Source organism: Leptonotus elevatus, chromosome 13, assembly GCF_054856555.1.
Source record: "Leptonotus elevatus isolate MCC_2025b chromosome 13, RoL_Lele_1.0, whole genome shotgun sequence".
NCBI lineage: Eukaryota > Metazoa > Chordata > Actinopteri > Syngnathiformes > Syngnathidae > Leptonotus > Leptonotus elevatus.
Window position 1 is genome coordinate 11,529,593 of NC_141251.1, and position 25,350 is coordinate 11,554,942.

The following is a 25,350-nucleotide window of genomic DNA, read 5'->3' on the forward strand; positions in this document are numbered from 1 at the left end:
ATTTAAAAGAAGTGGTTGTTGGTATCGGTTAGTCTTGTGTCTTGTTCAAGCATAGAAACCTCCAACTTCTCCATCTGATCATTTCAGTGTGCATATTTACTTCAATTGGGCCAAGTTATCAAAACAGGGTTTGTAGATAATTGACAGGAAAAACTTTCCGTTGTTGTACGTACAGTCTGTACTGTTTTACTTTTACTTAAAGAAACACTCCTGAGGGGTTCTGTATCGTTTTTACTAACACAAAGCAACTTTGAGGAGGATGGTAGGAACACTGCCACACTAAAAACTACAACTGTGCTGACTGCTTTATGGCATATGTCACTTCCTCCTTTCCCCATTCGCAACAAAGACGGAAGTCAATTTGAATGTCGACGCACGATTACTGCTTTCCTGGCAAGAGCTGCAAAACAAATGAAAAGTTTTGTCTGAGGAGACAATAAAGCAAAAAGGGAAGCTACCCGGATAAAAGGAGAGTCAAGAATCAACATTGGCCCGAATTTCACTTGCTGGCATGAGCTAAAAAACGACGCAAAGCGCTTGTCCTCATGGGAAAAGTGGTCTTCCTTCAGACATAACAATACCACTTTTGTCCATATGGCGTCGCCATAATCAACGTAAACTGAAAGTTCCTTAGTATTGCTTTAAGAATTAAATTAGGACTTGGGGTTTTATAGTTGTTTTTTTTATTCAAGTATCTGTGTGCATACTTTTGCCATCTCTGTTTAGTGGAGCAAAATATTAGTCAGAAATACTGTCAAATACAATTTATTTCAACAATACCAATATGACTTGCTTTCTACAACGCATTTGTCTGCGACTCATCACCCGTGATTGATACTTAAGCCACAATCCGTAATTTGTGAGGGTTATAAGGCATTACAGAGGGCTTACTTTGGTGACAAATCATTACACAAATTGTGCGAGGCTAATCATAAAACTAATTTGAATACTTTTCAAGTGATAGCTTGGTGTCATCGTATTGCACTTTTAAGGCAGTTTTTGTCTGTGATATTACAGATTGTGGCTTTGGTGTGTCTGCAAAGAACATTCTAACAATCTGTAACTGAATCCTTATTAGCACCAAGTGCTGATTGTCTCACATCACAGGTCCATTTGTCTTAACACATTCATAAATATAGTAAAATACTATATAGTGAAATATAAATACTTGATAGATTGCATTGAAATGACATTACCCATGTCTATACAAACACTCAAAACACATCAAAATTGGTGTAACAAATATTTCAAAAATGATGCTGATCATTCAGTGTGATACATTTCCACGATGAAGGGCAAAGATGACAAAAGTAACTCACGTACCAAAAAACAGCATCCTAAATGACAAACTCATTGTTGTTTTCGCCACAAAGCAACTCCAACATTGTAATAAAGGGGAAATGCTTTTTGTGTTGACAGCGTTTTGCAGCGAGTTCAGCTCTAAAGCTCCAAATGTTTGCACTCTTCATGCACTGCATACAAACAAATGTGCCGACTGGATTGAGTAAAGCTCCATACAATATTGAATAAAGACAAAAGGCATCTACACGTAACATTCATTAAGAAAATACTTGTCTTTGTTGTATGATACATAAAGGCCTCTTCATCAAACCCCGAATTTGACTCAAACTTCATGCCAACACACCTTGCTCATGACAGGTGTCTTATTATGAAGACACTGGCACAATACTGAAGGCAACAATGTTGTCTTGAAAAGCGTGACAGCACAGAGCTCCCATCAATTATGTGGTGAATGGCAAAAAAAAATACTAAAACTGCTAATGAATGCATGCAAGTTTCACAAATACTGTGCAGAGTGTGATCTTGTTCACTATCAAACAAACACGTTCAGCTTCTTGTTAGGATATCTCCTTTGCCATCTCCACATTCTCCTTGGTGATCATGCTGGGCTCTCCTTTCTGTGTCATGCTACCTCCCTCCGCCAAGTTCTCACTCGCACGTCTTGTGGACGGCTCCTCCAGTTGCTCCAGTTCCTCTAGTATGGTCTGAACGCGACGGACGCCATCCCTTCTCGCCTGCCGTACATCCACACGACCTTCCGGATCAACTGTGTCTAATGCTAAGAGCTCTTTGGTCAGCAGTTCCTCCAGTAACAAATATTTCTTATCATTCTTTTTCCCTTCAAAGCTTTTCACCTCTGCTTCCAGTTTAGCAACCCGCTCGACTATCTTCTGTACTTTCGCCAAACCTGGGTGGACGGGACACTGGGGCGGTTGTTCAGCCTCTGCCCTGACAGGCGGGACTTCTGCGGCAACGGCCGCTGCTTCGTGTGCTTCTGGCTCAGTGACGTCGGCGGTGTTTTGCTCCGCTTGATGGGGCTCTGGGAAGTGTTGTGGTAATTGCTCGGACTGTGGAGACGCCGGAGTCGGTGCCTGCTCGAATTGCTGTGGTGGCTGAGGCGGAGGTTGTTGGAAGTGTTGATGTTGCTGAGGTGGAGGTGGAGGCTGTTGGTAGTGTTGATGTTGCTGAGGCGCAGGTTGTTGGAAGTGTTGATGTTGCTGAGGTGGAGGTTGTTGGTAGTGTTGATGTTGCTGAGGCGCAGGTTGTTGGAAGTGTTGATGTTGCTGAGGTGGAGGTTGTTGGTAGTGTTGATGTTGCTGAGGCGGAGGCTGTTGGTAGTGTTGATGTTGCTGAGGCGGAGGCTGTTGGTAGTGTTGATGTTGCTGAGGTGGAGGCTGTTGAAAATGAGGCTTTTGGCCATCAGCTTCTGTGGGTAAAGGCTGAGAAATCTGGATGTTCTCTGTTTTTTGCAGAGGGCTCGTTTGTTCCTGCTCCACTTTTTGAGGTGGCTCTCTCATGATGATATGCTGTGGACAATCAGAGGTTTAAATACTTGGATATATGGACCAATGTGAAGTAGTGCTGGATGATTATGGGAAAAATACTCATCACGATTATTTTGATTGAGATTAATCATGATTATTGATTTATTTGAAATGTTTCACGTTGAACACTCCTCTTTTTGTCATGTATAAAATCATGTGAAATCCGAGCCTCTTGCATTTTCATTCTTCATTTTCAAACGTAAGCATTAAGCTTCATATTTAGTTTAGCTTATGTTATGTTCACAAGTCTGGGGACTTAGTGGGCTAACCTGGGACCTTAAGGATTGTATTTTGTGCTGTCATGTGGAAATGTGTGTTGGTCTGACAACAACAACAAAAAAGTTATTGGATATTTGTATCCTTAAATTTTGAGGAAAGGAAATACAAGGACAGCGAGAAATTAAATTAGTAAGAAAGTAAAATAAGTATGCTAAAAAATATAGCAATTAAAAACAAATAGCGGATGTTCCTGCGCGTCTTGGCCTCTTATGGGCAGTGTGGTGCTGTGCATTTATGGTGTGTACACACAATGATAACAGAAGAAATGAGCGATTTTTTCACAGATTGGGAAGAATGTGTAATATTCTTTATTTGAAGTAATACCACTCCCGAAGTCGATGCTAATTTCCTGTTAGCATTTTAACGGTCTCCTCCTTTAGCATTAGCGCTAGGCTAGCTATGTTTTAAAAACGAAGCATGTTTTGTATTTAAATCTACAGTGAATGTAATTCTTCTTGTCGTGGGTTTAGTTTTACAGTTAACGCCAACTGGGGTGTCATTAAACAGCTTAAAGGACGCTTAGGGACGGCAGAATCACATTGATTCGCTCCGGCCTAAGTTGCTAAAAGCAACATGGTGGCGGTGCATTCAGGGTACTTTCGCAATGTAGTGAACTTGTAAACGCACCATGGCGTTCTGCACATTCATTGTTTTTCTTCGATTATTAATCGTGAGAAGCAAAAATCTAAATCACGATAACATTACGATTAATCGTCCAGCCCTAATATTAATAAGAAATCTGTGTGTAAGTCCTTGTGGTGTACTTACTTGTGGTCTTTCTCCCAGCACCTGGGTTACAACAGGCGACTGACTTCTGATATTATGTGGTAGGTGAATGGCAGCAGAATCTCTGTGCTGGGGATACAATGTGGGAGAAGCCCTTTCTCGAGAAGGCTGCATTGCTGCAGAATAGCCGGGCCATTCATCCTGCTGAAGGCGGTGGAAGGGTTGCTGAGGCTCTGAATAGGGGACGCGCTGACAGTGGATGGATGGATTGATCTGCGGCTGTGCTTGCGTTTGGCCTCCTCCACCCTCATGAATTACTGGGATTGGGATGTAGCCTGCTTGAAGACCAGTGCTGCTGGGCCGTGGGAGTTGGTTATGTGGGCCAGTATAAACCTTGAAAACAATTCAATAGGAAATTGGGAAGGTTTAATACTCATTGATGCTACTGAATTGCAACCATAGAGCACAGTACATTTAGTCTTAAGTTATTGACCAACCTCTGCTGTTTGGGATACAGGTGAGCTGGATTTTCCAGTACCCGTGGAGCAGCTGTCACCAGGTCCGTGGAGAGGTGATCTAGGCCTACAATGAAAGCCTGGTGTGGGCGAAGGTATCCGCCCCTCTGTCCTGAAATTCTGTGTAGTGGTTGGTTGGATGTACGAATAGCACGGGTGCTGTTGTTGTTTGAGATCTGCACCCTCGTGGAAGACTGGGATTGGGACATAACCTGGACGGAGGATGGGGTGCTTCATCTCTTTCACAAAGGTCTTCTGCATCTCCTCGGGGTTTGGTTCTGGTGGGGAGCTGGGTCCATTTGGGAACACTTCCCTAACCTGAAGTATGTACACATGAACTGAAATGTAATAACAAAATTGACAGCAGTAAAGTATAATATTACATGCAGCAGTAGTAAATCAGACAAACTCAATTGCAGATATCCTTGAACTTAAACTATAGCAATACATATTTTATTTTTCAGCTGTTTCAAATTTTAAGGAATTGTGCTCCAACACACACACACACAAACAAACAAAAAAGATTTTTGCTTATGATGCTCGTAAATTATTCAAGTTGCTACTCCTCCATAAAGATATCTACATTTAAATTGAGTCAGTCCAAAATACAGTGCAAATGAAGATCCATCCATTTTCTGTACCGCTTATCCTCACTAGGGGCTCAGGTGAGCTTGAGCCAAACCCTGCTGACTTTCGGCGAAATGTGGAGTACGCCCTCAACTCGTCACCAGCCATTCGCATGGCACATATAAACAAACAACCCTTCACAATCACATTCACATTTATGGACAATTTAGAGTAAGCCCACGCAAGAACGGAGAGAACAAACAAACTCTGCACAGGAATCCGGATTCAAAGCCCACAAACTCAGAATTGTAAGGCAGATGTGCTCACTGTGCCTTATCCAGAAAAAGATTCAACTTTTTTTTCTCCCCAATGTAAATAGTTGTCTAGAAAATCGAAGCCTAAAAATGATTGTCCTGACAAATTATTATATAGGTTTAGGTTAACATTTCAGGGCAAATATTACCTAAGATACATTTTGTATTATACTAGTTTAGATGCCATTTCATGAAGATGCATGTGCTATTATTTGTGACCCTAGCAACTAAGCAAATAGTTGAATGTATTATTTGTGGTTTGGAAAATGGATGGATGAAGGCACTGTCAAAGTTTTTTGGACTCAGTTGTTCACTGATTCATTCATTATTCTTGCTATAAAAGAAAACATGGATTATCAAAAAAAAATACATCTATATGCATACAGAATATAATCACAACAAAAAACAGTAAAACTGTTGCTGCTGACAAATACTATTTGTGTGGATTTGCGATTAAAAACGATTTTGTATTGCTGTCAACATAAGTGTCTAAGGCAACTGCCAGCAATAGTCAAGGCGGAACACCAGCAACAGGTTTATTCATAGTTAATTGATTTCTGCCTTGGTAACCATTGACCACAAATCTCAAAGACGTCAACACAATAACTGCATTTCAATGCCACTGCCATTAAGATCATTAGCCACTTTTTCTATTTGTTTTCTATCTAAAACAAAAGTTGTGAAATATCTGGGAGTGACCCTTTGCCCTCTGCCATTTGAGTATGAGACGCTGCACACAGGCAACAGCATTGCACCCATTTTATCCACGGACAGCTGTCCTCTTTCCAGCAGCTTCTGCCTTCGACAGCGACGTCTGACTGAAGATTAACAAGTGGCAGCATGCAAGCCCCCTGTCCGTCCCTCGTCATTCCATCAATCTCTCTTTTTTTCCCCCTCCATGCTTCCAATGAGTCTGATATAATACGCAGTAATCCTAACATATAGACGACACCCTGGCCACGGTGGTCCTGCGTCAAGCCTTGTAAGGGAAAAGTTTAATATGAGGACATCGCGGTTTGTCGCCATAAACGAACTGATATTATAAGTCAAAGGTGGTCTTTACACATACTGCAGGATGAGTCACCGAGTAATTATGTAGTTAGATCAGCACTCGGGGACAAAACAGGATTGGTGAGGCGTTCGAAATGGCTCGTGAGGTGTGCGTGAGGGGGAGTTAAGGGGGCAAACATGGCCTATAGTCAACACCGTTCGTGACATACACACTAGCTAACTGCGCACCTCGGAACATTTAACGGGTCGGAACAACCGGCACCATGATGCAGGTGATATAACACACGCTCCTCAATACATCAACTTTATCGCGCCGCCGTTACCTTTTTCGTGTCGTGTCTCGGGTCATTCCAGGTTGTGGTGCGGTTGTTGTGATCCACGAAGAAGGGCCAGCCGGTCTGGGGGTCAATTTTGACTTCCCATCCGAGAGGCAAGGGGTCGTTGTCGTTATTCGCCATCGTCGTTGTCGGCGACTGCGTCTTCATGCCGTTTATGCTTCTGGCTGCCCAACACTGAGACATTTAATACCGGCGACGGACGCTTTAAAGATTCCTTCAAGTGACGTGGAAAAGTGGGCTGGAAGTTTCTCGAAATAGCTGGGTTAATGCTGGGGGCGGACAGCGCTGGATACAGAGGCATGGCTTCGCTCACCAATGTCGCGCAGCACACCCCCAACCACACAAACAGGCACGCAGTAAACATGTTTCATCATTTGAGAATTAGGCCTACCTTTTGCCACTATCATGTTTTTTTCATTAGTTACCATTATTATCCTACACCATTAATTATTTATAAATTGTTTTACAGCAACAACAGGGACCTTTGAAAAGTTGTATTTTAAGAATACGTTTTTAAACTTTACTGGACAGGGGGTGATTTGTGTGTGGGAGTGGGGGGGGGGAGTCACCACGGCTAACAAAGAGAAATTATTTCTCGGATTTAACACAGCTACAATACCGCGTCTATGAAAGTTTTAGGCCACAGTTAGATTTGCAGTGTTCTTTTAATCTGTCGGGAATGAGATCCTGCCAGTGGAGGAGTTAAGTACCTTGGGGACTTGCTCATGAGTAAGGGCAGGATGGAATGGGAGATCGACAGGTGGATTCGTCTGCTGTGATGCGGACACTGTATTGGTCCCTTGTGGTAAAGAAGGGGCTGAGCCAAAAGGCAAAGCTCTTGATTTACCGGCCAATCTATGTTCCTGGCCTCACCTACGGTCAACGTGGTTCGTGACCGAAAAAACAAGATTCCGGATACAAACAGCCTAATTTAGTTTCCTCCGCACTGGAGAGTCTATCACACGGTTGACATGGGAACGCCTTGGGAAATCCCGGGATCAGTACACAGTACAATGCTGTGCTCAAATACAATTATCCATCCATTCTGTGTGCTACTTATCCTCAAGTTGCAGGTGCTGGAGTCTATTCCAGCTGACTTCGAGCAAGAGGCGATCGTATTGAATTGCATAAACAACACACTGGGGGGGAGGTGAATGAGGTGAAGGGGAAAAGACAGATTAGTGAATAAAGAAAGTTTATTATATTATTTACCACATCATACTTAACCTTTAGTATTTTTGTAAATATATTAATGACCAAATTATTTATGGGAGGCTGGAGACATTTTGAGGAGGGCTTTAAAGTTTCCAGTAAACAAGGGTTCGATTCTATTTTAGAGATTTAATTCCAGACTTTACCACAATTTTTGTTTTTCAAATAACAATCTGTCACACATGCACAGTCACAGAATACGCATGCGCTGTCGATATTCGTGGCGTAGTAGCATGACGTAAGCCTGGTGTCCGGTTAGCTAGCTTCTGGCTAGTTAGCAAGTTGATAAAATTGCGTACCGAGGAGCCAAGAAACTGTAGCTTACCAACGAATAGATTTATTTTTCATTGCTATTGGTGACTGTCGACATTGATAATAATGGACGACGATTCTTACCCCAGAACTCTGTAAGTTGCAATAGCTTTACCAATCTCCGAAACATTTGCTGCGCTAATTTCGAAGAGCGGTTGCTAACTTAATTTGCGCTGCCAACACGAAATCGGGTGTTTATTGGTTTATATTTCAGCTAACTGTGAAGTCGAAAACAACAGTTTCGCAAAAGAGTTTAGAACTTTTGTTGTAGTTCGTAGAATATGTTCCGTAACCGTCAGTGGCGTCAAACTACCGTAAATGTCACGAGCAGCTAAATTAGCAACGTTAGCCCGGCGGGTTGTGTGACTGTCAAGCGAATCGAACTAAGTTACACAAACACGTTAACATGTTTAGGTTAATTGCGCACAAACCTTTACCATAATATCGACATTTGTGTTGTTGTCGAATTGTTGGAGATTTTTTTACAGATGATTTTTCCCTTCCAGGTACGTGGGAAATCTCTCCAGGGATGTGACTGAAATTCTAATTCTACAACTTTTCACTCAAATAGGGCCCTGTAAAAGTTGTAAAATGATCACTGAGGTAAGTGAACAGCATATGTTGGTGATATATTATGATAATGGGGTAGAAATACAAAATTATGTCAACATAAATGCTAACAGTGACTACAGATTTAATGTCTTTGTGGAGGCGTGAAAATAAAATACTGCATTGCAAATTTAAAATTGGCAATGATTTAATCTTTCCTTTACTAATGAAAAATATATGACTGGAATTTTAGGTCGCCGTTTGATTTATACAGCATAAGTGAAAGCCAAATTAACTTTTTGGTCTGACTTTTTCTCTTGCAGCATACAACCAATGACCCCTATTGCTTTGTGGAATTCTTTGAGCACAGAGATGCTGCAGCAGCCCTAGCAGCTATGAATGGAAGAAAAATTCTTGGAAAGGTTTGATACATTTTGTGATACACATTTAATCTTTTTTGAAATTGTGTTACTAATGCTTTTTACATAGAAAGTGCCTGCCTGGCTGTTTGAAATTAAATGTTTTCTGTCTGTATTTTCAGGAAGTCAAAGTAAATTGGGCAACCACTCCCAGTAGCCAAAAGAAAGACACATCCAGTAAGTAATGACCAATTATGTACTGACACTGAAAAGGTAAGATCCCTTTAATATTGTTTTTATTCTATTATAGATCATTTCCATGTGTTTGTGGGTGATCTCAGCCCCGAGATTACCACTGAAGACGTGAGAGCTGCATTTGCACCTTTTGGGAGTATCTCGTAAGTTTGTTGGGTTGTAGTTGTTTTCATTATTACCGCCTTAACATAAATGCTTACCTATAAGAGTTGTTTTGTCACCTGTTCTCAAGAACTTGCATTTCCCCAGCAATAACATTTGTAGAACACAGTTCTCAAATTTTTTAAGTACCACTTCTTTAAGAAGACAGAAGAATGACATTGATAGCTGTTGCATAGCATGCTGTATATATAATGGTCCTCTGGTAAAATCAGGGAAGTGTCTTTAACAAGATGAGTTGGAAGGAAAACAAATGCATACCTCTGCCGGTTTATTAAAAATTTGTCTAGTCACTTTAAATTGATTTTTCATTCAGAATGACTGTTTGAGCAGTGGCAGAATTTTGGGGTTTTGCCGTTATCGGAAAGACAGAAGCTGTAAAGATGTGATTGGAGTGTAGATTTCTATCTTTAAGTTTCCCACAAATATGGCATTTGCCATTTAGGAAATAATGTCAGATTATTTTATGCAGATTTCCATGGCCTCATATTACATAACTATAAATAGAGGGAGACATGGTCTTCAATACTTGCACAGAAAGGCCACAAATATTGAATTTAGGTGCCTTCAAAAAGTTATATTGTTCTTATGAAAGGCCAAGTAGGTGACCATTGGTGTTTTGTTAATCGTTTTGATCTTTTATTATTATGATGCTGAACAATGTGTCTATAATTCCTAAATTGTAAATGATGTTTTTGTGAAACCTTAATTTCAATCTGAACATCTAGCTGTTCTTAAATCACATCTCATTTGCCGAGAGATCTGATTCTTCTAAAATCCATGTTGGTGGTTAAAAAAGATATATATAAAAAAAAAAGAAGCTACGTCTTCTGTCAATGTTGAAATAGTTACTATACATCCCACCATGCATGTAAAAAAAAAGAAGAAAAAAAAAGATGTAGATCTGTCAACATAACTAGAACCTGTAACCATACCAAACCATGTAAACTGTTTGGATTTGTTGACTACCAATCACTGAATGAAGTGCTCTCTTACCATTGTTAACTTGTGTTTTCTACATTGTGTCAGCTAGTGTTGCTCTTCTTTGCATATTTAGTATGTGGTAAGTGTCAGCGCAATGTAAGCTGTGTATATGAACCTGAACAGCCTTTAGATGTGGGTCTCAGTAAAGTAATAGCATTTTGGTTATTTTACAGAAATGCTCATAGGATTGGACAGGAGCTTGAAGGCTAACAGCAAGGAACTGTGCACTCTGGAGACTCAGATGTAGTTTTTTCTCTATTTATTCCATTTTCCTCTGTCTTTTTTTGTAGATGCTCTGTCTTTACGTGATATAGCATAGATTATCACAGTTAATATTACTATAAATGTATTCCTCTAAATCTATATTTAAAGTGTTTCATTTTCAATTGTATACTAAGTTTTGTCGCATTAAGGTCTTCTTCCCAAATTTCTGAAAATTGTCAATTTCTCAAAATTTGCAGCTCCCCAAATGCGATACTCCATATTGGTGGTAAAGAATTGACCAAGGAATATACAGAAATCTAGCCATGTATGCCATTTCATTCCTTTTTTTCTATAATTTATTCTATACATTTGTAATTTATAGGACAGAAGACTAGTTTAAGAATGCATGGTAGTGTACGTCTTATATTTAATCAGATTAAAAGTAGTAGACAAAGTGGTGCTTTTGTGGCAATAAATTGTTAATACATCTTAAAGTTGTGTAAATTTGTAGACTGCATGTACACCTTACTTCATTCTTGCTTTTGAGTCAGCGAGTCGGCACTCAGTCCAGGGTCCTGATAGCTACCAGTAATATAGGACAGTGTAGAGGATTCACAGTTCAGTGTCTTGCGTGGCTCCTTTTTTTAGTATCATGCAATTTGACTGGAATACTCACTGAAAATGTTTTCACATTTTGCTCCAGAGATGCTCGTGTTGTGAAGGACTTGGCGACAGGCAAATCAAAGGGGTATGGATTTGTGTCCTTCTACAACAAACTGGTAAGGCTCCAGTGCCGCACCACAGATGAAAGGTTATTTATTTTCCTGTTTATTATTCTACTCCTTTTTTCTTTTTTTTTGTGTGTGTGGCAAATATATGTAGAAGTGTATAGTTACACACACACACAACACAGTCATAACTACATAATTTCCTACACAGTAATTTTTGTAGAGTACATTTTACTCTAAAAAGAGTGTTTGGGCCCACTCTCAACAAGTAAAATTTACACTTGGAAGAAAGTAAAATATTCAAAGTAAATTTTACTCAAAGTATTTTTACTGTGTACGAAATAATTGGCCTATCCCATTACATTTTTTATTCGTTTATTAAAAAAAAAACATTACAGAAGGGTTGAGGAACAAACTCACGACCTTTAGCTTGGGCGACAGCCACTCTACCACTTGAGCTTTGCCACTCCCACTGTTTGCTAATATCCAAAAGGAGACCAAAAACATTCTCTCGTGCGCACAAAATAGTTTGAGTAAAATTTACTCTGAATATTTTACTCTCTTCCAAGTGTAAATTTTACACTGTTTAGAGTGGGATCAAATACTCTTTTGAGAGTAAACTATACTCTACAAAATGTACTGTGTACTATAACATTGTTGAGGATAACATGCACAGAATAATTTGTAGATTATAAACCCAAATGTAATTAGTGAATTTACTCAAATAGTGGCCATGCCCCAATTAGTCAGGCCTGCTGCACACCGAGCAAAATTTGGCCGACCGCGACTGAAGTGGACCATAGCGAAAAAGTTAGTGGTCAACCCACAACCTGCTTCTGTGGAACAAATGTGACCCTTTACATAGATTGTACGGCAAGGGGTGTCAAACTCATATTAGCTAAGGGGCCACATTTTTACCAAGTGGGCCGGACTAGAAAAATCAATGTATTTAACTTAAAAACATGTGTCATATGATATCTACCTGTTTTGCATATATATTGTTCCCAGAATGCATAGTGTGGTGCAGTTAATAAAGTTATAGGACAATAATCCATGTCATATGTATTTGTGTTACCAGTAGCTGAATGTGTGTCGTATTCAGCACGTTTATGTTTGATTTATGTTGGTCTATGTTTTTTAAATTTTATTTTTTTATTAATGAACCGTAACTTAAGGTTGTGTGTAAAATTACATCCAGGTCAGTTCTGTATACAAGCTGCATAGCTCATCTGAGGATTGCTTGTGAAATTACAAATTCATATGTTTTAATTTTGGCCGTCTGATTAATTGGTCCGACATTACAATTTTGTTTACTTTGCAAGATGATATCACGAGCCCGATTAAACCCAATGGTGTGCCTGATCCGGCCGGCGGGCCGTATGTTTGACACCCCTGGTGTACGGTATTATTTTTTTTAAATTCAATTTAAGGAAAAAGTGGATTACCACAGAGCGGAAACAGGCAAGAACAGAGAAGACAGTGTTGATATTTTGAGACTGTTGGTGGTGATCGATCACTCCATGCATTGTGGCGACAAACACTGTGCTTTCTAGCCACATATTGGAATAATAATAATAATAAGTTGGTTCAAAATTGATTGTAATACACTATCTTCGATTCATTGTTCTTGCTGTTTCTCTGCATTTTCCGTTTTGGCCCTTTTTATGATAATACTCTAAAAATGTGTCTTTAAAACTAATCTCCCCCCTTCTGCAGTTAAAGCGACCTGGCCACTATTTCTGGAAATTCAGCCTTTTCAATTATTAACTACTAATGTTACCAATCAATACACAGTAATGGTTTCAGTAAAGTACCAATTTCAACTTCTTGATTTGTTGCTAATAGGATGCAGAGAACGCCATTGTTCACATGGGCGGGCAGTGGCTCGGCGGACGCCAAATCAGGACCAACTGGGCAACGCGGAAGCCACCTGCTCCAAAAAACTCACAGGACAGTAAGTTTGGAATGATTTTGCTTTGCTGATTCAATGGAACTGGTGTGTGAAATTATTTTGTCACAATTGTTTTATTTTATTTTATTTTAGATAGCTCAAAACAACTGAGGTTCGATGATGTTGTAAGCCAATCCAGTCCACAGAACTGCACCGTGTACTGCGGCGGGATCCAGTCAGGACTGTCTGGCAAGTAGTTCTCATTTAGTGTTCCACTGGGTCTCTCACTTTTGACCAATGTACAATAGATGACTTTTTTGCTCTAATTATCTCAGATACATTAATGCGGCAGACCTTCTCACCATTTGGTCAGATCATGGAAATCCGAGTCTTCCCAGAAAAAGGGTATTCTTTCATCAGGTAATGGGAGCATTTAGCCTCTAGATGTCAGCCAAGTTCTCTGTTGAATGAAATTGCTTGATATACTCTTCTCCTTGAAAGGTTTTCCTCCCATGACAGTGCTGCCCATGCCATTGTGTCAGTTAATGGCACTGGCATCGAAGGACACATTGTGAAGTGCTACTGGGGCAAAGAATCTCCTGATATGACCAAAAGTTCGCAGCAGGTAGAGTGAATAATGAAATAACGTATTTGGGTATGATATTGCTCGAATGAACATTATCATAACATTGTTTGGAGTCTGTTGACCTTATTTTTTGCCACAGGTTGAATATGGTCAGTGGGGGCAGTGGAATCAGGTCTATGGAAGTCCACAACAGCAATATGGGCAGCAGTATGTGACTAATGGATGGCAAGTTCCCTCCTACAGCATGTATGGCCAGTCATGGAACCAACAAAGCTTTGGTGTAGAGTATGTATCAACTCGTGCAACGTTTCATTCGTACGGAAGAGGATTAGGGCCAGTGAAGACAGAGGAAAAAAGGTTGGCAGGATTCTCACTTTATTCTCAGAATTCTGACTTTAATCTCAGAATTATGACTTTAAAGTGAGAATTATGACTTTAAAGTGAGAATTATGACTTTATTCTCAGAATTATGACTTTAAAGTGAGAATTATGACTTTATTCTCAATTCTGACTTTAAAGTGAGTATTCTGACTTTGATCTCAAAATTCTGACTTTGATCTCAAAATTCTGACTTTAAAGTCAGAATTCTGACTTTAAAGTCAGAATTCTCAAATCTGAATTCTGAAGAATTCTCACTTTAGAGTCGGAATTCTGAGAATAAAGTGACAATTCTCACTTTAAGTCAGAATTCTGACTTTAAAGTAGGAATTCTGAGAATAAATTGAGAATTCTCCCTTTTTAAGTCAGAATTCAGATTTTTAAAGTGAGAATTCTGAGAATAAAGTGAGAATCCTGCCAACCTTCTTTTTTTTTTTTTTCTGTCTTCACTGGCCCTAATCCTCTTCCGTACATTTGAGCCTTAGACTGAAGTATCAAAATTAGAACAAATTTGCTGAATACTCCATTTATGCCTCAAACTGGCTTCATAATAATCTATTGATTTCACAGGCAGCCCCAGTCGCCCGGCTGGGTCGGAGGATTTGGCTCTCAATCAGCTCAGGCTTCAGCCTCCGGAAATTCAGTCGTGTCCAACCTGCCCAACTTCAACATGACTGGTTACCAGACACAGTGAGCTGGTCCTAACACAAGCCTCTTACTGAGAAGAACCAGCTCTGGTCAAACCATCATCGTAAAGCATCGATTCGCCTCATTGGACAAATAACATTTTTAAATGATAGTGCCCATATGTTTAAAATAATTTTTTCAAATGAAAAGTTCAGTATATGAACACGCTCCCACACAAACATCAAATGAATCAATCATTGTGTTGTTCCCACTCCTCCTGTGCCATACATTGGCCTCTAATTCCTTTTAACAGGGATTAAACAGTAATAATGACCGTCATGGTACGCATAACCTTGTATTTGCATAATTACATTCTGAAACGTGACATCAATGCACAGGAATGGAACCAGCCTGTTTTTACCGATGTTGACCAGAGCAAAGAGACAATAGGTCATTAAACATAACATTAAATTCATCAGTATCCGAAAAACTCCTCCCTCATCACATTTAAAATTAAATAAAAGCTTTAAATTAAATTAAATAAAAATCACATCACCCTGTGCATCCAAAACTATATTTGTGTCTTTTGTTGGAATCAAACAAATCTAAGTTTTGTTTGTTTTGGAACCTCAAACTACAGCAATACATCAACAACGTTCGTCACACTTCTGGGACAAATATAAAATACATTTAATATTTTCAGTTTGTGACTTACGGTCTCGTCAGAATGTTCATGAACTGCTCGTGCTTGGCGCATTTTCGATTCTTTGATACGATAGGTGAGAAAGCGCCACAAGTGTGAGTTGATATTTTTAATTTAAGTGTGTACAAATTAAGCGTCTCATAGAACTACCATTGCAATGTGCCACGGCAACCTTACAGCGTTGGTTTGTTTTCAGCCAACAGCCATAAAGTCACTGCAGTTTTGATATGAATGAAAAGTGCTTTGTAAATAGAACTCCGGAAATAGTTTGCAGCGCACAACAATTTCTATAGTGCTGTGGTGTTCAAATAATTGCAACAGAGGAGGTATTTCTTGGTTTACTTTGATAAGCAAGGATAACATTACTTTCACTGGTCCTTTTTTCTTTTCTTCTGAGTGATCAACAGCATGTTCTTCGTAAACATCTGATATATTTGTGTTGGCGCACATGTCTCATAGCAAAGGAAAAACTCAAGAGAGGCTCACTGATGCATTGAATTCAAATGGTAAATAAATAAATATAAATCATTCTCTTGTTCACAGATAATTTTTTTTGCTGATTCTGGGCTGGTTTCCTAGAGGAATATAGTCTTCTTCCTTTTCATTGTTCTTGTCCGGTCAATCCCTGATATCCGAGAGAGCATTTTCTAATCAACCCCCTTTGTAATGAAAAATAGAGCGTACCTTCTTCCTTTAAAATTGTGATTGCCTAATTTATCTTAAGGTTATTGCATGTTATTGGAAGGATTTGTAAATATGGCAATTTTTTTTTTTTTAAGCCAGGAAGCACCATTTTTGCCCCTTGGTGCACTCTGAAGTAAAGGTTACTCATAGGCACCCTTCAATTTGGTTTGAAATGATGTGCCATTTGTTTGATCACATGTAATAGTAGACGTATTTGGTGACAATTTATTTTTTTGGGTTGGAGGCAGGAGGTCGTTTAAACTGGTTGGAATAACAAACCAATTGACAAAAGGGTTGGATGTTATGAAAAATGTCATCAGTAAAATATCCGCTGGGATGCCCTAAATTAATTTGGCCAATTTTAAATTGTCCGTTTAGCCATTTTCTTGAAGTAGCGGCAAGCAGATGATGTTTTAGCTTGAACTGCACGATTGTGACGTGCATATATATATTTGTTGCATAAGATATTGAATGTAATGACAATTTGGTTTTGTGAAAAATAAGTGATGTTAAAGCTGGAAATGGTTTTCATTAGAAAAATAGAAAACACATGTAGTCATTTGAAATAAAGACACTTTCAAACCAGATCTTTTAGTATGTTTTATAGACACGTATTTAACTGCTTTCACATGCATCTAACCAACACACTTTGCTCACCTGCATTTGAGCATTCAAAGCTCAAGACCTGGACAGACATGAATTTCATACAGCGCAAAGAAGTTGACAACCTTTGAGTAAGTGGTGAAATAACTACATGTGTTTAGCAACTATAACTTAGCCAGATTTTATGTATTCATGAAAAAGTTATATATACTCTGTTGAACAGTCTATTTAGATATGCCTCACACAACACTTCAAATATGTAGTTATATATTTAGTTGGAATCTACAACACTTTACATTGTAGTTGTCTAAATATTTGAGCTTAAACATGTTACCTTTTATTCTAATGCTGATGTCTATAAAGCAAATCAAATTAAAATGCATATAATATTTACACGTCAGTGAAACTTGACTGGTCAAAGCTCATACGCACCCGCCCAAGTGTTAAAGATTTGTGTGCTGAAATGAGTGTTAATTTTGGAGGATTTTCAGTAAAGAAATCTTACTTTTTAAAGCATTAAAATATTTGATCTGTAACTCGTTCTTCATCCCAAATGGAACGCATTCCATTGTCACATTTCAAGATTTTTTTTTAAATCACATATGACAGTCATAGGTGGGAATGGTGCAAATTCTTCCTGATGGCAGCGCAGCCTTTGTCCCTCGGTCCACACAAAGCAGGGCGCTCCCGTCTGAGGCAGTTTTATCCGCCTGCTTGGGGTAATTAGAAAAATAAATCTCATACATCATGCCAATCGTATTTGCTCCGTGATTAATCAATGGCTTCATGTATGCTGATTGTAACGGACATATTTATTTTTTTGCTCATTGAAGGTCAAGTCATTTTATATACTTGTATTAATGTCACTGACTCAATGCAGTATTTGGCTCGCCCGTCAGGCAATACAGTATATATAGTATTTTAACCTCAGTGTCACTGGTGTGATGGTGCCTATTCCTTTTGACTTAGGCCGAAAAGTGGGGTAGCCTACACCCTGGACTGGTCGCCAGTGTTAGAGTAGACAATATTAAGTATTGTACTCTTTGCGTGTTCAATTAACTGAATGGTGAGATCCTGGTGAAGAAGTCCCTTTGCAAAGGTATCATTAAAACAGAAGCTTCTGATGACAAAAACTGACGACACTGAAGCCGTGTTCCATCAGATTGTGTCTCGTCTACTCCGGCACATCATTATTTATTGAAAAGTGGGTGAATACGAAAAGTCTCCTCCCATCAGCCCACAATACATTTGTTTTCAACTCAGTAAAAACAAGAGAATTCCTCTCTCCTCCCTTCTGCAAGTTCCCATAGCTATAAATCAGATTAGAGAAAAACAATAATCAGCCTGTGCCTCCCTTCCGACAGAGACAGGTACCAGACACATACACTCCCTTATTTTCTCAGGAGTGTGAGACAGATACAATAGACAATCCCATTCATTGAGCTCCACAGCTATAACTAAATCCAAAACGGCTAAAATATAAATTTAAACTGAAAAACAATGTTAATAACTTAACACCAGCCAGTCACGCATTCTCACCTAATTTCGATTTTTGAGACTAATAGCTATCAACATGCATGCTAAGTGGAAAGTGAATTACATTTTATTTTATATTGTACACTTTATGTTGATCCAAGAGCGTACATGTTTAATGATATTATTCAACACAAGCTGAAATGTTTTGTTGGCCAAAGACAAAATGTGTTGCTGTTTTTTTTTTTTTTTAATGTTTTGTATTTGCCAATACGATTTCTAAAGCTCGGAAAAGAGGACAAAGACTGTTTTTGACATATTTTGTTATACAGTACTTTGGTGTCATATCATTTGATTGTTTAGTGCCTTATAAGCCCATGCGGGCTGGGCGTATTATTGTATGCGTGATACGTCGACACAGCCGCCATATTTGATGTGGCAGATCTGCCTGTGAACGAATGCAGGGCAATGGACTAAACTTAAAAAAAAAAAAAAGCCTACAAAGTTTATGGCTTTTGTTCAGCCATACACGCACGCACATTCACACACTAATAATATATTTGGGGAAAGCCAGAGGTACCAAAAACTATATATATATTTTTAAATCTGATGATAATGTATTTATACTATTTACTTCTATATGCAATATATTTCAATGTTTCTTACGGTAGGAATGTCACATACATTGGTAACGCTCATGCATATATGACACACACATTTTACATACTAAGTTTTTTTTTTTGCTTCTTTAACTGGAAGAGGTCTGAATGTACTTTTTGAGTTATGATTAGTTTAAAAAAAAATCACTGTGCAAGATTGCATGCCTTGAATTATTATTATGAAATATATTGCTTAACTTAACTTATAAGTAATAGTGCTTGTTACATCTCGCTTGAAATTTAGCAGGGACTTGACTTTTGCCCACGTGTAGATAGTACCGACTCTGGATGCGTATACTCACATTGTGATTGGTCACCAACTTCCCATTGATTTTGTTTAGTTCAGTTATGTCCTCTATCCCAATTTTCTTCAAAATCAGCTCAATCTTCACTGTAATGCCAGACATGGCACTTTCAAGATGGAGAACCTGCCTGGACAATCTGCAATTAACAGGAAGAGAAGGTGAATCTGCTTGATTAATGTCAGATGCAATTTAGACATTTATTTATTTATTTTTCTTCGAAATGTGACCTTAGGAATTGTTCTCGGTCTATAAATGTGTGACCAGAGTTGCTCTTTTGGTCGCTTAAGATCACTGCAGGCTTTTCCCCTAAATCGTTTCCATAGTTCATTCCAAGATTGTTGAGTTCAGCAGCAAGGGCATCCTGAGAAAAAATGGAAACATTCAAAAGCTTTATCAGACTTGACCATAAAACCCTCTGTTACATGATATATATAACAACATAAATATTGTTTCGGTCAAATCTTGTTACTCTACAAACCCTCTTTTCCTCCAGCTCTGTTTTCATCTTTTCCTGTTCGTCCTCATCTAGAATGTGGTTCCCATCACGGTCAAACTGGGAGAAAGCGGCAGTAATTTCATGATCAGCATGTCCCATCCTGCAACAGCATCAGAGTGGTGAGGATCATGTTTAAATCATTTGTATTACAAAATGAGATCTTTGTCTTTTTCCCCACTTACTCTTTTAAAGTTTCTCTAAAATCCTTGAATTCAATTTCGCCCGATCCAGCACGTAGAGCCCGCTGGACATCTGATATTTTCTCATTTTTAAGTTTCAGCTTCATGAATGTTTTCATGTAGCTCTAAATAGAAAAAAAAAAATCCAAATGATGTGAGATTGTATTTATATGTTAAACATTTCTATATCATAGTAACTTTTGCTACCTGTTTGATGATGTCGGTTATCTGGAGCTCATCTTTTTGGGACGATAGCTCCTCTTTCACCTCAGAATAGGTGTCATTTATGATGGCAAGAAACATGTTCTGAAGAGAGATGATAGGGTTAACTCTAAATATACACAGTGTGATTTTTTTTTACTTTCAAACGACTGGCGCGGCAGGATGACTTACGAGCAGGACAAAGAAAACGAAGAAAACGTAAGTGACAAAATAAATTGGTCCGAGGACTCTGTTTGCACGGTCAATTGCGTCATAATCAAAGTCTCCTAGAATAATCCTGAACTGGGTGAAGCTGCAGGAAAAAAAGATGGAAAGTCTGCTTAGTTCAGGCACAAGACCGCTTCAAGTGATGCTGCTGTTTTGGATATTTCTTACATGCACTTGACAAAGGTGCTGAAGGATTCCACCTCTGTGCCAAACAGCAAATATCCCAGCTGAGCGTACGCGAAGAACACGATGAAGAACATGATAGCAAACCCCACAATGTCTTTGGCACAGCGGCCCAGTGTGGAGGACAGCTGTGTCATGGTCTTATTGAAACTAATGTACTTGAACACCTACGTAGACAAGAAAAAACATATTATTTTGGAATGGTGGGGCAAATGTCAAAAGTGACAGTGGAATGAATGTGGCCGTTTTTTTTTTATTACCTTGATCCATGCAAAGAACAGGTTGACCGCATTCATATTGTTGTATTGTGTTTGCCAGAACGCCAGAAACTCAAAATCCGCATAGATTTCTGGTTGGTCCAACAATTTGCCAAGCAACTTATCCACTTTGACTGTACGGAAAATATTGAATATAATGGCAACAATGGCGAGCTGGAAATGAGAAACATGATAAATGATTTAATTAAGTCAGTGAAAGCGGAAACAATTCCTCTGAACATATTCTTACCAGTATGACGACAATATCAAGTATGTTCCAGATGCTTTTGAAGTAGGAGAACTTGTGTATTCGAAGCTCAAGTATCTCCTCCACAACGTAATAGAGGATGAATAAACAGAAGACCATCTCACAACCCAGGATGAAGTAGTCCCAGTAGCTGATGTAGCGAATCAGTTTGACTGTTCGTATCTGGTAGGAAGGGATAGCTCCGCCAGTTGCCGGGAATTCCACTACCAACCTGTCAACAGACTGACGTCAAACACAAATTGGGATACAAATCAAGCAATTTGGGTTTCGGCCTGTACCTGATGACGCAGAACATGTTGATGTTTGCGTTGTAAGTGGAGAAGTCCATGAAGATGGCCCTGGTTCCTCGATCCAGCCAAAGGTTCTCCTCCAGCTCCTTGAGCACAACTGTGCTTTCCTCCTTGGTTCGACCCAGGTCTTGGTAGTATCCGGCTCCACTGTAGGTGGTCAGCAAACCCCAATGTGAAGAACCCTTGATCACTTTCTCGGTGTGGTAGCTCCATCTGCAGAGGCATGAGGCGACACGTGTATCTCAAGAAGACAGCGGTGGCAGACACCATCAAATGTGAGTATTTTCCCATGTGCAGTTCCTGGTTTGGATCCAATGGGAGAGGGGCTGGAGGAGTGATTTCTAGTTCTCATTGCAAGAGAACAAACGGTGGGTGGGGGGGGGGGGGGGTCTCCTGGTTGGCTGCTACGGAAGCACCTCCAAATATGGGCACGCTTCCCCATATTTGTAGGTGCTTCCGTAGCAGCACTGTCATCCTTTGGTCAACATCAAGAAAACTAAGTGCAGTGTGAAAAGGCCTTATCTCTTGATTTGAAGAATAGTCATTGTGTATGTACAACTTTTAACGAGAGTGGGTCACAATTTTTTGGGGTGTCCCAGAGTAGAAACATATCACAACACAGATGAAAGAAACAAATTAACAACTGTAGGCTACTGCTGTAATTATTAACTAGATACTATTTAGCTAGCACACAGGGGTCAGCAACCTTTCCTGTCAAAAATGCCATTTTAGGCCAAATAATTAACGAAGTAATAATAAAGGAAACAGTGTGTTAGTGTTAGTCTAATGTACTGACTGAGGGCGTAAGAGCTAATTAGAATTTCATAACGAAAATATGCAGCATCCAATATGTAGACAGTCTTTTTCTCCTACCTTTCGTCTTCCATTTTGGGATTTTTAGGGGGGGAATAATTTTTCAGACTTTGTTTTTCATACATTATTATACTTTTCTGCGGTTCTCTCAAATGTTTGACATTTTTGGCCATTTTATGGACATTTGATGGTCATTTTCTGCCTCTCTTCCTTTTTGAGAAATTTTATGCCATTTTTTTGACATTTTGTTCCGCCTTTTTTGTTATCAATTTTCTGACATTTTGGGCAATTTTTGCGACATTTTATGGAATTTTTGGGATTTCTTCTTTTGTTTTTGAACATTTTATGCCTACTTTTTTAACATTTTCTTTACGGCCTTCTCTTAATATGATTTTTTGATCTTTTTGGCAATTTTGGGGACATTTCATAGTAATTTTCAGGAAATCTTTTTGGGGGAGGAAATTTATATTGTCACTTTTTAAATGTTTTCTTTTCTTCCTTTTTTTAAATAAATTTTTTGACATGTCCAAAGATATTGTATGGTAATTTTTGGGATTTCTTCTTTTGTTTTTGAACAATCTATGGCGATTTTTGAAACATTTAATTTTTTGGATTTTTTTATTTTTATTTTATTTTATTTTTTTGGGGCAATTTCATAGACATTTTATGGTAATTTTCTGCTTTTCCTCTTCCTTTTTGGACATTTTATTGTCACTTTTGGGACATTTTTTAGGTAATTTAAAAAAACGTTTTATTCTACCTTTCATTAATTTTTCTAACAACTTTTTTTTAAAAATGGACTAAATAAGTTAATTAATTTAAAGAATATTTAATAAAAATAAAAATAAAGATTTATTCTCTACTTAAATTATTATATATTTTTTAATGGAAATCCCCAGGGAGGGACCACATGTAGCTCCAGAGCTGCAGGTTGCAGAACCCTGAGCTAGCATATAACCACTAGTTAATTTATTGTATTTTTTGTTTTATTTAGTCTTATTCCAGGCACTGTAACGTCATGAGTGGTGAGGCGGCACCATAGACCCTTACATCGGCAAGCCGCCACATAAAGAAGAGCACCGAGGTGTAACTTACGCCGTGCCGTTGATTAGACCAAAGTTGATATCATCCTCCTTCTTCTCGTTGTAGACATCGTAACATCCGGTGATCTCATCCTGGAAGTCTTTGTGAACTTTGCAGGAGTTGTTCTTGATCTTGATCTGCCTCATCCTGGGAACTCCCAGCAACATGTTCTCATAGTAGATGAACGACTGATCTCCACTGTCCAGGGACTGGTTATTGTACCATTTAGTCCAGTAGAGGCCATCTAATAATGGTTCTTGAGCAAACTGTTTATACAGAAACAAGTTGAAATCGTCAATATAGCCCCGACTGTTTCTTACTGTGGTGAAAAATGGAAGAAATCTATATGGACCAATACTCACAGTCCAGAAATCCCCCATGGTGCTTATAGACTGAAACTTAACCCCACTTTCTCCAGCTGTATTCACAAACAGGTCCGTCATGGCTTTAGTGTAATAGTAGGTGCTTGAGCTTGTCATACCGTATGTCACTGAAACACAACATCATGACATTGTTACTGCCTTAACACGATCCTTATCTGCCTTTGCTCAGGTTCGCCTTAAATGTTGCTTCTTTCAGTGCTCCCAAGATAAGACACGTCAAAGGCAGGACACACACAAGCCATCATGGGACACTTGTTCTTTGGATGTATTTATGTGGGTCCAGATTAGAGGCTGTCATTTGTTTGAGGAGCGAGCACGGCAGCCTGACGCAAATAGCCTCATCAAACAATGTCAATGTAACGCAGACAAACAATGCACGAGGCCACATGCTCTTATCACTAAAAAGCAAAAGGGTTGTGGTCATGTCCCTTTGACGGCTAATGGCTGGCTTGACAAAGGCTCTCGGGTGGAGGGATGGGGAGGACGTTTGCTGTTGGCATTAAAGCAGGAGTGTGGTGGAGGATTTTTTTATGGGAAATTTCCTTGATACATTTTCACTCATGCCCTCATTTTTTTTTTTTTTTAAAGAGAGAGAATTCACAAGTCATTTTAGAGCACTTTACCTTTATTCATTGTAAATTTAGTATTTTTGGTTATTCAATTTCTACTCTCTTTTATTGGGTCTCTTTAGATAGATAAGTTTGAACATGCTTCCTATAAATGAGATGTGTCCAAAATTGTTATAATGAAATATTATTACATTTTTGGGGAGAATTTGGCAGAGTTTTTATTACTCTATTGACATTTTTGAACATCTAAACATTTATATGCATTCACTATAAAAATGTGACTAAACTTACCATTTATACAGATCTTTGGAAAGTATTTGGTTAAAAAAATTTTTTGATCAAAATGCTGTATGAAATCAATTTTGTCATCTACTGTATAGCATTCACATTTCAGGCACACACAAATATATTCTATTGATCTGATGATTACTTACAAAGACAAATATCCACCAAAAAGACCAGATAGACCACCAACTCCCGTAGAGTTGTGCGGACAAAGAGTTCCCGGTTGTCCGAAGTGTTCTCAGTCAGTGTCGTTCCCCACAAGCCTATCAAGAATATTGAAAAGAACATGAAGAAGAAAAAAAAAAGAAAATTCTTCTGTTGTTGACAAAACTAATCGACAATGAATAAATGTGGATTCCCGGATGAGCGTTTAGATTTGAAGCCAGCCAAGTTGACGAATGTTCCTACCTTTAATGAACGAACAGCAGCCTCCGCGTTCCTTCACCAGGATTTTTTTGTCAGCCGAGCGTGGCTCCTCTGGGAACGGGCCGGGGATGTCCACGTTGTACATGCTCTCCATGGATCCCTGGAAGAGGGGCTGCGCGTTGTAGACCGTGCTCACAACTCGGGGTAAGGGCGGCGAGTCGCCAATGAAACCCTGGTTCACCCATGAACCTATGTTTTCCAACTCACATTCTACCTGGCTGGACAGGTGACTGTCGGCACGGTTGTTCAGACTCTTCATGGTGCAGGATCAGAGAGGAAAGTGAAGCAGGGCGGTGTGGGCAGCTTTTGAACACCTGCTCGGTGAGATGGTTATAAGGAGTAGGTGACATAAGCGTTGTGGAGGGGAGGAGCTGGCGGTCCGTCTGCAGGGGCATTTGTTGTCATCAGATTTTGACTTGACA

At 39.1% G+C, this 25,350-nt stretch overlaps 3 protein-coding genes across 4 annotated transcripts; 1 reads left to right on the forward strand and 2 right to left on the reverse strand.

Moving 5' to 3' along the window:
• Positions 1–749: 749 nt before the first annotated feature.
• bag3 (BCL2 associated athanogene 3) lies at positions 750–6,958 on the reverse strand. Its single transcript, XM_086092434.1, has 4 exons — positions 6,582–6,958; positions 4,349–4,684; positions 3,894–4,244; positions 750–2,828 (listed from the first exon to the last, which is right to left on the reverse strand). Exons 1-4 carry the CDS (start codon positions 6,777–6,779, stop codon positions 1,860–1,862), a joined length of 1,854 nt encoding a protein of 617 aa, XP_085948560.1. The 5' UTR covers positions 6,780–6,958; the 3' UTR covers positions 750–1,859.
• Positions 6,393–16,814, forward strand: tial1 (TIA1 cytotoxic granule-associated RNA binding protein-like 1). Of its 2 annotated transcripts, none has more exons than XM_086092436.1 (12): positions 6,393–6,530; positions 8,627–8,723; positions 8,993–9,091; positions 9,211–9,265; positions 9,339–9,426; positions 11,334–11,409; positions 13,204–13,312; positions 13,403–13,498; positions 13,585–13,669; positions 13,751–13,874; positions 13,975–14,120; positions 14,784–16,814. In XM_086092436.1, the coding sequence occupies exons 2-12, from the start codon at positions 8,712–8,714 to the stop codon at positions 14,905–14,907; spliced, it is 1,014 nt and encodes a 337-aa protein (XP_085948562.1). In that variant the 5' UTR covers positions 6,393–6,530; positions 8,627–8,711; the 3' UTR covers positions 14,908–16,814. The 2 variants fall into 2 exon arrangements, with proteins under 2 accessions (XP_085948562.1, XP_085948561.1); XM_086092435.1 differs by lacking the exon at positions 6,393–6,530 and adding an exon at positions 8,020–8,215.
• pkd2l1 (polycystic kidney disease 2-like 1) lies at positions 16,815–25,187 on the reverse strand. Its single transcript, XM_086092433.1, has 15 exons — positions 24,911–25,187; positions 24,652–24,765; positions 23,628–23,755; positions 23,278–23,531; positions 21,358–21,582; positions 21,062–21,290; positions 20,815–20,985; positions 20,540–20,721; positions 20,336–20,456; positions 20,150–20,248; positions 19,946–20,067; positions 19,746–19,863; positions 19,495–19,628; positions 19,265–19,403; positions 16,815–17,540 (listed from the first exon to the last, which is right to left on the reverse strand). The coding sequence occupies exons 1-15, from the start codon at positions 25,185–25,187 to the stop codon at positions 17,427–17,429; spliced, it is 2,427 nt and encodes an 808-aa protein (XP_085948559.1). The 3' UTR covers positions 16,815–17,426.
• Positions 25,188–25,350: the final 163 nt, after the last annotated feature.